General features: G+C 45.1%; 1 protein-coding gene across 1 annotated transcript; it reads right to left on the reverse strand.

Moving 5' to 3' along the window:
* Positions 1-826: 826 nt before the first annotated feature.
* LOC8028851 (juvenile hormone acid O-methyltransferase) lies at positions 827-4893 on the reverse strand. Its single transcript, XM_029976232.4, has 3 exons — positions 3889-4893; positions 1927-2086; positions 827-1240 (listed from the first exon to the last, which is right to left on the reverse strand). Exons 1-3 carry the CDS (start codon positions 4384-4386, stop codon positions 1071-1073), a joined length of 828 nt encoding a protein of 275 aa, XP_029832092.2. The 5' UTR covers positions 4387-4893; the 3' UTR covers positions 827-1070.
* Between the last annotated feature and the right edge of the window lie 11119 nt (positions 4894-16012).

Genomic DNA, 16012 nt, shown 5'->3' on the forward strand with positions numbered 1-16012 from the left:
AAGACGTGCATCAAGTTGCGCCTGCAAACTGCCAGGACATCCCTGTTTTGCATGTCGCATATCAACTTTTTCAAGGAGGAGCTTGGCATGTGACATACAAAGCCCTGATGTACTCATGAATAGCGGCAGTAACATAAAATGGGGCGAGTACCATCACAAACAAGACTGAACTTTCTCCGTACGTACAATAAATGTAACCTGTGTCGTTTTGGACGCATTGGAACATGTAATGTACTTCGTAAAAATGGTACATGTTCTGGCATGGCTTGCAACAGAACATGTGCTGCTGTGTGCCACGATGGTACATTTCCTGTAGCATACAGTACTTGTTCCGTGATGATGGTGTATGGAACTTGTTGTGGCTGCCCATACAGCAACATGTCCCGTACTAAAGAAGTATGGAACATGTTCTGTAGTCCTGTAATACAGTACATGTTGTGGCAACAAGGTTAGCATGTATGTGTCCCATATTTTGACAGGAGTTTTTCTAACAGTGTGGTCACTGTGGTCAGTGACGACGTAAAAAACGCAGTGCGTGGCCTGTTATGTTCACGCCTCTTGTTTCGTGATTGGTTCACTGGCGTTCTTATCAGCTAACGCAGCAGTCTCATTGGCTGCGGCAAGGTAATGAGATCCTCGAATCTCGCCACGCCCTATGGCCTGTCAGGCACGATGACTTCTTAATTCTTCGCGGCTCAGCTGGGCGCGGAGCTAAAGGTCTCGCGTAGCAGGCTCCGAGAATATTCGTTCCCAGATTCTGCAGTACTACATGTATGTTTCAAAGGTGTTCTGAAAGAACGGGGAGGAATTGGGCAGGAGACTGGGATCATTGCTAAAAACCAAAGACATTTATTTGAAAATTCGTTTTTGTCTTAATTGTTTACCGCCACCTCAAAGAAAAGCGAAAAACCAACGTGACTTAGCGAGATGGCGATTATGTCGACTCAGCCGGCTTGCTATCAAATCTTCGAGAAAAGCGTACAACCATTCGTTAGTTCTCTGCTTCATCCAAGCTTAAAAAGAGGTTCTCGCAGCATCCAGCTGTCGGTCATATCTTATAGTTCATCTCATCAAATAATCTTGGACGCGCGAACAATGTACACAGGGTAGTCAAGTGGAGATCCACCGGCTTCTTTTTCGGCCCACAGTCTGTCCGCTTCCTTCATCACCTCCTCTCGAAGAAACGGCATTTCTTCCTTGCTTATTTTGGCTGTGAGCGGGTTGATCTCCATCAGTTCTCCTGAAAATAGGATACCCACACACACACAAAAAATAACATTTTAGACACGTATTTGGACAGTTCAGGGTCGAAACAAGATTGGCGCTTATTTCAGTAAAAGCTTAACTTCCGATCACTGAGCTACTACATCATTCAAAGGACAGTCTCCATGCACTGTCTGAGAAATGGTTCTTCCTTGTATGACATGTCCTCTCACATTGATCACAGGAAAACTTGTCCACAGACACGTGCGAAACATGTGTATCAATAAAGCACACATGCAGGTGTGTCTGCACATAATTTTGTCACCATATCTGCGGAGAAACTCCGCGTCTTTTGTAGAATGTATGAGCAGTGTGGCTGGAACTTCATGCAGTTAGAGATTGGAACATTCTGCCTCCTCATTTTCTGTAGTCGGGAGACCCTTTCCGTTGCAGTTCGGAACAAGTAAAGCGTTCACTCGTACAGCTTGAGAAGCATTGCCTCTGAATATTGTCACTGAGTGTAGGAGATTAATTGATTTGTGTCTCAATTTTGTTTCTATCTTTTTCCGGCAGCGCGTTATATCGAGGGGTGGTTCGCTCAAAGGTTTCCTACGCCGTACGTTGCCCACCTAGTTTTTACGTGGTGGCCAAGCTAATGGTGTCACGTCAACGCTTTGAAAAAATTCCTCCTGTTTTGAGGTGAACGCAAAAAAATGCGCTTACGTGTAACGTCCTCTTTAGTGCCATAACGCGTTGATATTTCCGTTATGACATCACAAAAGGTCGGGATCAAATTGGTGCCTTTCAAGAGTCGTTCAATGTAGGAAATACGAGATTCGTTTCCAACCAGGTCTACGGTGTCAGGGGTGGTATTTTCACAAATCTGCAAATAAAGCATGAAGAAAATATTAGAGTTTAATTAATTCGTCTTGAAACGTGTTCTATACTTTGGGCATACGTAAAAATTATATACTTTTATTGCAGCTAATGCAACCAAACGTAACCAATGGACGCTGTGGTATGAAATTGTATACCCTGAATATCAGTTTGCAAGAGGGTCTTCGTTAGTTTTCTTCTAAGGTGCAGACGTGTGGCAGCTCGTGTTTCAAATTAAAAATCAAGTTTATTGATTTCTTTTCACACAAGAGGAGAGGAAGGAAGGGAAAAAAGCAATGGGAACTTATATATAGCAATATAAAAAACAACAGCAATAAAAGAACAATATTTCCCGCACATAATTAAGCTATTAAAATTTACCTCGGGCAGACAAAAAGAGAACGTATGAATTTATTAGACACATTCTCAAGATTGAAATCCATTGATACTGTACTATTTAATACTTTGGAAAGATGGAATTTAAGAGTCTGGTTCCCATAATTTGTCCTGGAGCGCGGGTGAAGTCCAGGCACCGGCATGGCGGATGGCATATGAAGTAGTCTTTGACCGCAAAGCGGAAAGAGAAAGGAGAGAGTTATCTGGGTTGTTTAATGCGGTTTGGTATGCAAGGACAAGTTTATACTCATAACTATTTGTGATTCGGACAATACCTAATTTTTCAGAGGGATCCCGTGTGGCTGTCATATCTTTGATTGGTTAGAATACGAATTACCTTTTTTCTGTAATACATGAAGACAATGTATATTTGTAACGATTGTATTACCCCATACCAAAAACAATTTTGTTGAGAAATTAAAAAAAAAAAATATGTCTCTTCGCCAACATGGAACGATGGCTGTCACCAACGTTACTAAAACACTCAGTTGGGAAACTCCCATAGAGACAGCTTTGAAAAAGTGGCCCCAATCTATCTCCGAGCACCGAGCTAATGACGAACACAACGCCACCATTTCTCCCGCAGCGGCCACTCGAAGAGCTGCACGTGACTTGTATTTTGGCTTTAAGAACAGGTACAGCGGTAGAGGTTACAGTAGGGTGCCTCAATGTCCTTCTGTTAAGGGTGATGCCACCCTTTGTAGTACCCGATGCCGACAGCACGCGCTCACGGGTAAAATACAAAGAAATTGATGAAAACAAAATGTCGCCATAGCACGGTCAGCGCCACAAACGCGTGCAGGGACACGCTCTTTCACGCGCTTTTGAACAAAAAAGAAAAATAAATGTGTGGGACAAAATGGCGAGATGTCTCCACCCTAAGGAAACCGCACATGAAGGCACCCTAGATTACAGCGGAGGCACCCTAGGTTACAGGGGTGCCACCCCCGCCTCCCCGGCAGACGCGCCGCGGTCAACTACTGAAGTTAAAATGCACCTAGGGCGGGACGGGCTACCTGAAAGGCCCGCTGAGGCATGGTTGTATGAAAACAATACTAATTGTTCCGCAAAACCTTGCGAACTAAAGATGATAAAAACATCACGCGCCCATCATCTGGTACTAAACTCCAATAAATTTCATACAAAAAGAGTCTTTTCCGTTTGTCTTTACGCAAAAACAGGCTTTCAAAAAGCTCGAGGTGACCATAGTACAGACAAACGAAAAAGAGTGGCGCTGTTGTCGCATTTAGATCGGTCTCGGTAGACGCCAGCGGCCCAGGTTTCGACGGCGAGTTTCCCAACTGAGTGTTTTAGTAACGTTGGCTGTCACTTTTAGGCTTTTAACGAGTTAATTTTTATATTATTCGTACCAGCCACTTTCGCGCTTTTGTTTAACTGACCAATAAAACTTACCGCCGCATATTTTTTCCAACGTTCCGTCCTGGCCAACTTCTTACGAAACTGAAGGTGGAAACTGGAAGCATAGAACATGAATAGACATTCGCCACCGGGCTTCAACAATTTGAACACGTTTTTGAATCCTCTCTCTTGGTCCTTCACCCAGTTGAAAAGGAAGATGGCGTAGACTCGATCAAATTGACCGTACTTCTTCACAAAGGCGGATACGTCATCCGCTAGAGCATCGAGAACGTCGTAGCAAATCTTGGGATGGGCGAAGTCCTTCTTGGCGGTCTCAATCTTGTCCTTGGAGACGTCCGCGGCAACGATTTTGCCGACGGGAAGACAGCGTGGAAGAAGCGCTTCACGCGTGACATCACCTATGCCACAGCCCAGGTCAAGGAATTGCTGTTCCTCACTCGAAGGCTTCTGGAGGGTCTTCTGCAGAAGGTCTAGTCCATCTAGAGTAATTTGATGAATGGTGCTCTCGTGGGATTCGGCTTGCTGAGACATGGTGGTCGTCGATGTCCACTGGAAAAAAGCTGCCACTCAAGAAATTTGTAATCTTCAAACTCGTTCACTCTGACCGGATTGTTTACGGGCAAAGAGAATATATCTCGGTACGTCTGACTGACGCTGGTATGACGATACCACCAGAGATGGTAATAAGCTCGAAACCTTTGCTTTATGTACTCTCTGGTCAGTTCGTAGCGGATGTTCGCTATCACGACCACGGAAACAACATGGGCTCATTGCCTGATGTGTCAATTGCCCACAGACTTGACAGGAAGTGCGCTGTTTCTAGCGCTGGGCCAATCAGCACTCGTCGTTGCACCAAGCGGCAGTCCTTCCCGAGGAATCAGTACATGCGTCACGTGACTGAAGAATGACAGTTGAATGGTGCATTTGAAACGTAGTTCCCGGTTGGGCGACAGCTGAATGAAACTAAGTTCTTTGCTCCCAACCATATAGCCCCAGTGCAGTGGACAGGAGGTGCATCGGTTGGCTGCTTGTCAGCGCGGCTGGTGGCCAAAAGGGGCCACTTTAGGAAGAACATGTCACCGAGCGATTGGACACGAGCCCTGCGTCACAGTTCTGAACAGCGCTCGGATATTCGAGCTAGAGATCGGGACCAATGATCGCGACCGCGGGTCTTCTGAGAGTGGCAGAAATTGTTCATGACATGGAGCCACTTGCCAAACCAAACTTCATTGCCCGGTGGGAATTCGAAGCCACGTGCCATAAAACGGATTTCCGTTCTTAAAACAGGTCGGAAATAATGAAATATGGATGTTTCCTTCGCTGTAAATTTCTGTACCGAAAAGAGCGGAAAAAAGATTTATTATTAATAAAATAAGCTCTATTCGCGTGTGCCAAGGTCTTCGCTGAAGGTTTTATTTTGCGCGCGTCCGGTGGCCAGGTGTACTAGGACTAGGAGTGACTGAACGATGATACGGCCTGCAGATGTGGTGGATAGTACAGTGTAGTTATAGGGCGCCGCCGAGATGGTGTTTTATTTCAGTTTTTTTAGTTTGTTCTTTTGCTCTGATGCTCCGCTTGGTGCTTTGTTTGACTGTCCGCACGTGCCGACCTGTGTTTATCAAACCATAGGCGAAAATGAGTCTTGTCCACGGTGGGTCGTCGCCGCGGGTCTTTCCACTGACACAAGCGCAGCTAGTGCCCAGACACGGAGGTCTACCAAAACATCCAGAGCCCCGAATTGCACATATATCAACGGCCGGGACGTCCTTTACAAAAAGTAGACCTAAAGTGTATTTGGAATTCACACGGTGCATCTTTTTGGCGAGTCTACTGTTTCGACAATAGGTTTCGAGACACAAATGCGCCGTTTGAACGAAACGGGAAAAGGCGCGCGCATCTATAAAAACGAATGTGCGCACTCCACGCTCATGGAGTGAGATTTTGCTGAAACTTCACCGGGGCATGTCAATCCCACGAAGGGGAAACGTGTGCTCTGCCAACAAGATGTATGAAAGATGTGGTTGTGTTGTCCCTGTTTTAATTGTTTTATTCTTTCTTCATCCACAACAAGGCCGAGCCTACACCATCAAGCGTCCTGGACGAACTCCGGCCGTGGTGGGTTGGGATTGAGAGGTCGGGAGGGGAAGGGGGGGGAGGGGGGGGCCAACCCGCCTTTTTATACGCCCCTCAGCGCCCCCCTTTTGATGGCGCCCTGTGCGACCGCACAGGTCGCACACCCTTAGAGCCGGCCCTGGTTGTTAATGTCCGCTCGACATCGCGGTGACATATCTGATCTTCGAGGCGGATCGAGCTTTTGGAGGAGCCTGATTTTTGGCCATTCCCGTACCTGAGCCAAAGCTGAAAAAAATAAAACAAACGTGGTGGTGAGCGACGAGCAAGGAAGCGGTGCTAAAGCGGCGCGTGTCTGCGGTACGGGTGTGAAGTACAGGTTGGCTCTCCATCTCTCGCTTCAAAGTCGACCAGCGAGAAGAGCATTGCGTATCGCGCTCGTGACGTCAATAGTTCTTGCACGGTCAAGGGTATTCTAGTTTCGAGCCTTGCCGCTTGGTGGTGCCAACGCGTGACAATCTCGCCAAGTTGTACTATCCGAGGACAGAACTCCCTGTTTCCTCTGCATAGCTTGCCCGTAACATCATTTGCGGCCATGCCGGTATTTTATGTGCCACGAGCGTTCATTTCACCGTGTGAAGGCCGGTTCAGACACTTGCGTTTGAGTGCGTTTGACTGCGTTGCGTCGAGAACCGAAAGCGAGTCAGAGGCACATTTGTGCTTTGTATGAAGCGTGGAATCCAATTCAAGGAATCATCTTGGCACGGGATATAAGCAGCAGGGATGTACTGGTTTCTCGCTGCCGCAACGCAGTCAAACGCAGTCAAACGCCACTGTCTGTGAACCAGGCTTTAGTTTCACACCGCAGAAGTAGGGGTTAGAGGGAACCAGTAAATAAAAATATCCGTCAGTACCCAGAAATGGCTTTTGGTTGTCCTGGCAGAGGTTCCCTCATCCTCAGATCTACCGAACATCTGCAAAGAACGGCAATCTCGAAGGTGGGGAATGCATGTTGCAGAAGCACGGTGGCGCCGAGACTACAGCAATGCCAGAACCACGAGAGCTCGAGGTCGCTGCTTTGAAGCGTCTTCCTGCAGGACGATCGAGCGCTCGCGCTAGAAATGCATGTCTCAAAGCCAGGAGCACGGGCTAGCTCGTGCTTGTAGCCTTGGCTGCGCTCTCAGCTTCTGAGTGTTCTCCGTCAAGCCACATTCAGGACTAGGTAACTCCACGAGAGAGCCATACTGCCGCGAACTGGCGCTGCTTCTTAAGGGGTATTCACACGAGGGAGAAATCCCCGGGATTTCTCCCTCGTGTGAATACCCCTTTAGGAACTCATTACATGACGACATCCCAGCGGAGCATCACAGACCGCTACCAGAAGCGCTTTTGAAATCTGCTCATTCGTTTAAAAATTAGTGTTCTTGACTTCTCTGCCTGCAGCCCAGAAACACTAGTCTAGGCTAGTGTGTCTGGGCGTCCGGCTCAACATGAACCAGATCTAAACAAAGAAATGAAAATGCAAAAAAATTCGTTTCCGTACCCCTTGAAGCCGGGGTCAAACTGTTTATTCATTATACAAAAGACAGTCAGCAAACACGAGCCATCGCAATATCCGTGGTTAGAATGTGCGCGCGCCAAGTTTAGCCTCGATCTCATTGCCATGCGCCATTTGAAGCACGGGTCTTGCGGTGAATCGTGTTCGATGCTGTATGCAGACTGTGGTCTGTCTGTCTATGCTGGAAAAAGCGGTGGAGAAACTGCATCGTGACGTCGCCGGTGGGAGGAGCCTAATCTCCATCGCCAACCAACTATATCGGAAGAGAACTGCACCGTGACGTGTCCGGTGACGTCGCCGAACAGTGGCGATTGAGTTGAAACTACATCGTTCTTTTTTTCCCTACAGGGAATTTCGGAGAATCGCCGAGTAGGCTAGCGCACACCAGCTCGGAGCACGTGGAGCTATAGCTCGCGCTGCAGAACCCCGGGATCGTGGTTTCAATCCCCGCTCCTGCCCGTTTCGATCTGCTGGATGAGCATCGTACAGGCGTACGGTCGCGTACTGCGCGATGCACGTTAAAGAACCCGGGCTAGCAGTCGTACTGCACTGGCTAAATTGCTTGTCTACAGTGGGCAACAATGTTGCCATGTTCAGGCAGACTAACCTCCTTCTGTATAAACAACTAACGACAAATTTTACTTTTTGACTATGTTTGACTGCGTTAGTGCAACTTCTCTCGTGCTGCACGAGAAAGAAGAAATGTTCCTTCGGGGGTTAAATTTGCGGTGAAGTAGGAAGCAAAAAAGAAGAAAAGAGAATATTTCCCTCAAGTTGGGTTCGTCGTAGAAGAGGGGGAAGAAGAAAGTCAGTTGTTAGTCCCACGGTGTGTATGGTCTTTTCTTTATGTGTATATTTATCCTAGTTCAGCTGGCCTGACCTGAAGTAGTTGCTTTAAAATAAAGCAAATATCTCTCTCTCTCTACCTGAAGTATGAACGAACTAGCTCAACTTAAGCCTGCTACCGTTGCTTGCTTGGCTTTTCGCTCAGCCAAATCGCTTATATAGGGTGCACTCAAATGAAAACACAATCGTGTTAAATCGTGTAAGAGTATTTAGAATATTTATTGATAACGCCGCTGAACTTGCAGCGCTCTAAGAACTTCCTTTTTGTGAGCGCCTTCTGTGCTTGAGTTTGTTGGAAACACAGCAACTTCGATCCGAGGCAATCGATGATAGCGTTGGTGACATCACCAAGTACGTGACTCACAGAGTACTGGAGAACACCAATGTTTTCGTCGCTCCCGACGGTTCCCTGGAAGCCGCCAGCGGCGTAAAAGCGTAGAGCTGCGAGGACTTGTTGTTCGACCGTCAGAAAACGGGGCCCTTCAAGACAACGCTGGAGCTTTCCGCGAAGCTGTTCACACAGCCAGCGAGTCACCCCTTTGGTCAGCCGGTTATTCGCCCACAAACCTCACATCGCTCGTCTCGAAAGCATCCCGGTGATCTCTAAAAACTCGATCCGCTGGCGAACCCAACAGTAGAGACGCATATGTTAGGGTCGCCATTTTTTACGATGCAGATTGATCTTCGGCTTCGCATCGACCACTCAGTTAACTGCATCGTCAAAGTGCATCGTGACGACATTTTGACGTCACCGCCAACTGCATCATTTTACGAGCATAGCTCGAACTGCATAGGGAAAAAACTACATTTCAACGTCATGTCACGTGACCCGAGAGAAGAGCCAATAGGGAGCATTCACTGGCGGCCATATTCGTGTGCGCTGCGGCTGAGCGCGTGCTGACGGCGAGCTTCCGCAGTCCTTTTGGAGCGTGCATTTAGCACCATCAAGGTTGCCGGTCTTAGCAGACTATTAATGTGAGCTCGTTCTGAGCATGCGCTCTAAACATCGCCCTCAAATATGGCGTCCAGTGAATACCTCCTATCAGCGCCCGATGCAGTTAGCTACATCATTCAGTTTGCGTTCCAGCATAGATAGACTGTATTGATGTACAAGCAGTGCGACTCCGGCACAACATTCGCGACCACTGCAGCAGTCGCGACGAGAACATAAATCTATGCTTGATATACACGTTTGCAAGAAAGGCTCCTGTGCGCTGCCATTTTGAGGGATGCTGGCGCCCCGTACCGTTTCCGCCATGCTGGGGTGCGCCAGGGGCACGTCATTGGGGTGCGCGATGACAAGATGGTGCCGTTTGCTGCATCGCCGATGGCTTACGTTAGCGGCACACTTACTGTCTCGGAACGCAGGATGCGGTATCCACACAGAATCGTAGCGTCACATATTGTAGGACGGGGCATCTTTCAGGGTTGGAGCTTACGTTATAACGGTCGCAGCCTCTGTTCCTGCATGTTGTGGAAGCCAAAGCTGCCGCGAGCGCAGCCATCGTTGATGCAAAGGCCATGCGACTTTTGGCGCATTCTGAAGAGAGCGCCTTGAGACTTTAGATCTTTTTGAAAATTTTCGATTTGTTACCGCTTTAGGCATTTTATTTAATTGTCCTTGCTATTTCGCTGTCGAAGACGACACGTGTACGTTTTATAATTATTTTTTTTTTATTTCTTTCTGCGCTCAGTGGTGTACGCTTCGGCGAGAGACGCTTGGCAACATTGTACGACAACCAGCGAACGTGCTGGCTGGAGAGTAGGTCCGCCTCACCTTGGCGCGCGGTTCGAGGTTAAGCCGGGATCCCACTTGCAAAGGTGTATTCAACTGCAAAGTTCCCTTTGGACAGCATATAAAATAGCTAAAACAGGTAGTTCCCCGGAAGATGAACACCTTGACAGTTCTTGCGGATCGATCCTGGTGTTCAGACCAGGTCTGTTTTTTTACGAACTTACTGGCAAGGTGAACGCGCCATTTTGAGCTATGGCTGTATCGTGTATGGTTCTACGAAACCGTCTACCCTGAAGGGTTGAGATCCGGTGTTCCACCAGGGCATCCGACTGGCGACAGGTGCCTTTGAACATCACCTGTGACTAGCCTCTACGCCGAGTCCAAAAGAGGGTCACTTGAGAAGCGAAGTTGTTTTCTTAGCACACAGTATTTTTTCAGAATCCATAGTCTTCCTCAACACTTGGCTTACTCCTATATTGAAAACATAAAAAAACGAACACTCTTTTTTAAGATAAGTTGTATGTGATAGCTACCTTTGCTCTTTGCGTGAAGGCTGGCGCTCAAGGTTACAATTTTAATGTCTTCTGTCCCGTCATTATACATAAATATATATATACATACATATTTTATTATTCCGTGCCCCAGAACGACCAAAGTCTTGATGTGGGGCACATACGTCCGTACAATGTGAACAACACAATTATAGAAAAACAATATGATTATTAGTTGAGAAGTAAGTTTCTAGTTCACTTTTAAAAGACACATATAGACTGTAAAAGCATAAAAAAAAGTATTTGATGATATGGCATTCTAACACAGTTCAATACGTGACATCGGACAAAGTTTCTCCCGAGAGCCAGGATAAAACAAACTGGCGCGTCTACTGGAACGTAGAGGCACGTGAACGTTAACACAACACAGCAGGCTGCTGTCTATCTCGCCATGAATTATTCTGCGTAGCAGTAATATAAGTTGCGCTTAACTCTTCGGCTTGATAGCATTTGTAACCCGAGAGTTTCGACTATGTACACGTGGTCATAAAAACACATTCGTTTAAAATGACGATCGTAAACGATTCGAACAAACCTATAGAAGGGTATGCACCTGGGCTAGTTGGTGCTTCATGTTTTTGAGGGTAAAAGCGCGAAAAATAACGGACAAGTAAAAGAAACGAACAACACAGAGCGCAAACCTCTTCTGATTTTTTTTTTTTTTCAATTTGAAATGCATCGGTTGCTGTGATAGAATTCCACAGAATAGTCGCGAGCTCAAGCCGAAAAGCCGAAAGCGAATTAGACTGCAAAATATGTATATAACACAGAATTAAATAAAAAAAAAACATTTTTGATGAAAGGAGAAATCAAGCCCAGCAATCTTACAGCTGATGCGACAATTTGAGAGACATGGTAGAAAAAAGAACGATGATCATCAAAATAAACGCCAAAGTCACGAAGCACAGACACACGCAAAACGGTAGTGGAAACAAGAACATAGGAATTTAAAATTGACTCTCTCTTTTTGGGTATTCATAGCACTTTAGTTTTATCGGGATTGATTAACAAAAGAAAAGAAAAATGCCGAGCACCACTGAAGCATGCGTGACACGTAGTCTCGTAAAAGTGCGCAGTCATTGAGTGACCGAACATTAGAAGATTGCTTCAAGGCATTGGCGAATTATATAGCAACAATCATCACAAAAGTGCTCCTTTGGAGGATGCAGAAATAGCTTGCAACCTGACTTCACCAAAATATAGCAAAACATATGCTGCGTCGGCATTATAAAATAGGAATTCATGGAGCTATCAAGTGTTTTTGAAAGCTATACAATTTTTTTTTTCACGGATGGAACGGAAGGAAGCGGTTACGCAGGTTGTGCTGCTGTGGTTCAGCCTGCCTGTAAGGCGAATCGATACAAACGCATCCGTGTTTACAGCTGAGCTAATCGGGTTGATCATGGCTGTAAAACACATAATCAACCAGAAATACATAACATTTGTCATCTTTTCCTACTAACTTCCCTCCCTCATTGCGCTGAAAGGTGACGTAAGGTTCACTGGCCAAGAGCTTGTGGAAACAATGAATGAGTACTTCACAACTATGGGTGTATGTGCCGAATTACCAAACACGACGGAAGCCAGTCCAACACATTGCACAACAAAATCTTTAACTTCTATTATGTTGTTATGTTCTTTACAACAACACCGAACGAAGTAGATGCAATGATCTCAAACCTAAAAAAATTGCGCTGCTGCCGGTTTTGTTCATATAAAAGCTCTTCCTATTAAGCATGTATCGTGAACGTTAAGTCCAATTGTCTCCTATTTAATTAATCAGATGTTCATAACTGGGATATGTCCTGACCAACTAAAAGTTGCCGGAGTGACTCAAATTCACAAAGGCGGGGATGATGCAGTCCTCCAAAACTATAAGCCTATTTCAGTTTTACCTATTATGATTGAAACTATTTGAGCGCGCCATCGTACATAGACTTGAACATTTCTTTCTTAAACATAATACAATAACTGCGGTACAGTTTGGCTTTCAGGGGGAGAAGTCTACCGATTAGGCTCTTCTTCAAATAAAATATAAGATTATAGAAAATAGAGAAAATAGGTTATACACGCTAGGCCTATTTTTAGACCTTAAAAAGCGTTTAATACTGTACATCATGATATTTTGTTAAGAAAGTTTGAGCACGATGGTATACGCGGAATTGCTTTAGGGTTACTAAGAAATTATCTTGAAAATCGATATCAAAATGTTAAAGTTGAAGATGTGTCGTCAAACAAGTTTCTAATCAAATATAGTGTCCCGCGGGGTATTGCTTTACGGTTACTGAAGAATGAGCCTGAAAATCGATATCAATATGTTAAAGTTGAAGACGTGTCCTCAAACAGGTTGTCAATCAAATATGGTGTCCCGCAGGGATCCATTATGGGTTCATTAGTCAATATTTCGGGTTCACCGAACATTGTCATGTATGCAGATGACACGAACGTTTTCTTCACTGGAAAGACTAAACATCATCTCGAAGACATAACAGATACTTGGTGAATTGGTCTCATTAGCTAATATAAAAATAAACTGCAACTAAACGAGTCTAAAACCAAATATGTCATATTTTGGCCTATCAATACACGTGATAACGACGCCGTCATTATTAAATTTAGCAATGTAGTCTTGGAACAAGTAATATAAAAAACAATTTGTTGGGGTTTGATTTAACGAAGAACTAACATGGAATACACATGTTAGGCATATCAAGACACACCTATCAAGGTCTCTTAGGCGTATGTACAAAATAACAATTTTAATACCGCTGTGGCTGAAAAAAGTTCCTTTATCACTCACTGTTTTATTCTTATCTTTCGTATGGCATTCTGGTATGGGGTAGTGCGACCATTGGAAACTATAATTAGCTTTCAGTACTGCAAAAAAGGGTTCTACGTAGGTATGCTAATTACTCTGGACACCTGCAGGACTTTGATTTCGCGAAACATTTCACATTACATAACATGCTAAAACGAGACCAGGTTTATTATTCTAAACTAGCGCTATTCCTACACAAAAATAAACTCAGTACTGCAAAATAGGGTTCTACATATTTAAGCTAATTACTCTGGAAAGCTGCAGGACTTTGATTGCGACCAACACATTTCATCTTACATAACATGCTAAAAACAGACCAGGTAGGGGGCCGGAGACTCGTCAAGCTGTTCCTTTGCAGCTTTTTTCTCCGGCCTCCCCTTCATCATTGATGAGAAATAAAACTTATTATTTATTTATTTATTTAACTAGCGCATGGCAGATGGCTCGAATCAGGACTAACTATGGAAAACAGAAACTCGACTACCAGATACCCGGTCTTCGTAATATTTTCCTGAGTTTGTTTTATTTTTTCTGTTGCCAGTCAATGTTAGCAACACGCTCCTCAGTTAATGTTATTTATGGTTTGCGTTTTTTTTTAAACATGCCGGTTGCGTTGTTGTTTATGGCTGTGTGGATATTTGATGACCAAATTGTGCTGCAGTTGTTCCAGGTGCCTAATTTTGTCCGACGCTTTTTAATTTGCGACGGTATCACCTTTGATAATGGCTGGTGTGTTCACTGGTTTGCGCGGAGTTTATTTGTTTTCTTTTGATGTCTTTTTTTTGTGTGTACGCGGCATGTGATTGCTCTTATTGCTTTTATTGATTTTACCTTTTATTTCTTGATTTGGAGGGAGACATACCTGCTGTGTTGTCGCCTATGACTGTGTGGGTATAAGTAAGTAAGTAACTGAGTGAGTGAGTGAGTGAGTGGTTGAGTGAGTGTGTGGAGTGAGTGAATGGAGTGAGTGAGTGAATGGAGCGAGTAAAGTAAGTAAGTGAGGCAAAGTAAGTAAGTTAAGTAAGTAAGTAAAGTAAAATAAGTAAAGCAAAGTGAGCAAAGTAAGTTAGTTCTGCTTGCTTCCTAGCCAAGTTGAAACATGTGGCAGTGAAGATGCTGACCGAGCCGTACCTGCATAAATACTAAATAGGGTAATCGACTTCAGCAGCGTGTCGGTCAGCGATTACAGAGCAACTTTACAAAGCCAGATAAGATCTTCATGGCAGGTGGAATAGGACTCTGATCCCCCCCTAATGAGCTTAATTTTTTTTAAACCGATTTTGAGCGAGTGGCGTAGCGCCAGGCATCGAGAACGGCTACCTATAAAGATAAATGGACAGACATTTTGCGACCACTGTTCCCAAGTTCTCGGCATACTTCACATCCTACTAGTATTTTCACAGTTTCATAAACAAGGTCGCACCTTTTTTCCCCTCTTTCTTAACGAACACACTTCATCTTATATTTAACTTTTAATTGGAGTTGAATCTCTAGTTTTATATACGCACAAGTTTTCAGATCTTTGTAAAGCAATAATATTTTACAACGAATTTAAGAACTCCCGTGGTGTCTCCCGAATCAAGCAATGCCTACTGTAGAATATTAGAGCATGTTGCCTCGGTTCCTTCTTCCTGGTAACGCAACAAAGCAACCCATGCCTACCTGCGACCAATCTCTACGCTGGAGAAGTCCGCCATTTAATTTCAAACGCTCTCTATGATTTCAGTTGTTCCCACTTTTAAATTTATACGCTCTCGATACTTCGTTGAAGTCCAGACGTAGCCGACACTACGAGCTCATATGACCGATCAGCAGCGTCACAATTGCACCATCAAGGTGTTCGTTGAGTTTCTTTACGTGTTCTGTCATTGATGAACCAATCACACACAGAGAAAAGGATTATGGACTATCGCTTTTGGCATTGCTTGATTGGTCAAATTAGCTCGTAGCACGGCCGGACTGGATTCGCCCGCTTCCTTTTTATACGGCCTTTTCCGTCACGAGAGAAAGCATGTGCATCTTTCTGCATGCGGTTGGCCCTACTAGGCCCTACTAGTTTCGCTGTTCCACCCTGCTAACCCTGCTGCTCAAAGGGATCTGTTTCTCGTGGCCCAATGGTGTCTTGTGTCCGAAATTTCAAGGTCAACATCGGGGAAGACTTCTGGCGTGTCTTTCCACCAGCTGCCCAGCGATGAATCCCTAAACACTAGGGTTTTGCGAATAGTGGTCCGAATCGAATAGTGCCGCATTATTCATAGCTTTGACAATGCAAGGGGAAGCAAAGACGGCCGGTTCTTTCTGCAGTGCAGAAGCGAATAATGACGTCCCGCTATTCAATTCGAGTCACTATTCGCACGCCGCTACTAAGCAGCACGTAAAAAAATCCGAGGACCCCTAAGTTGTGAATGCGAAAGCATCACTGCCCAATTGATCCATCCACTAGCGTCACATTCTGAAGGAGCTCGAGCTTTCCATAGTTCGTTTACTCGGGCAGAGAAACGCGGTTCTGCAGGTAATGGCGAACTTAAGTTCTGCCTCGAGTACACCCTGATTGAGCACATTTGTTTTCACCAGACTAC

Source organism: Ixodes scapularis, unplaced genomic scaffold, assembly GCF_016920785.2.
Source record: "Ixodes scapularis isolate PalLabHiFi unplaced genomic scaffold, ASM1692078v2 PGA_scaffold10__122_contigs__length_95168666, whole genome shotgun sequence".
NCBI lineage: Eukaryota > Metazoa > Arthropoda > Arachnida > Ixodida > Ixodidae > Ixodes > Ixodes scapularis.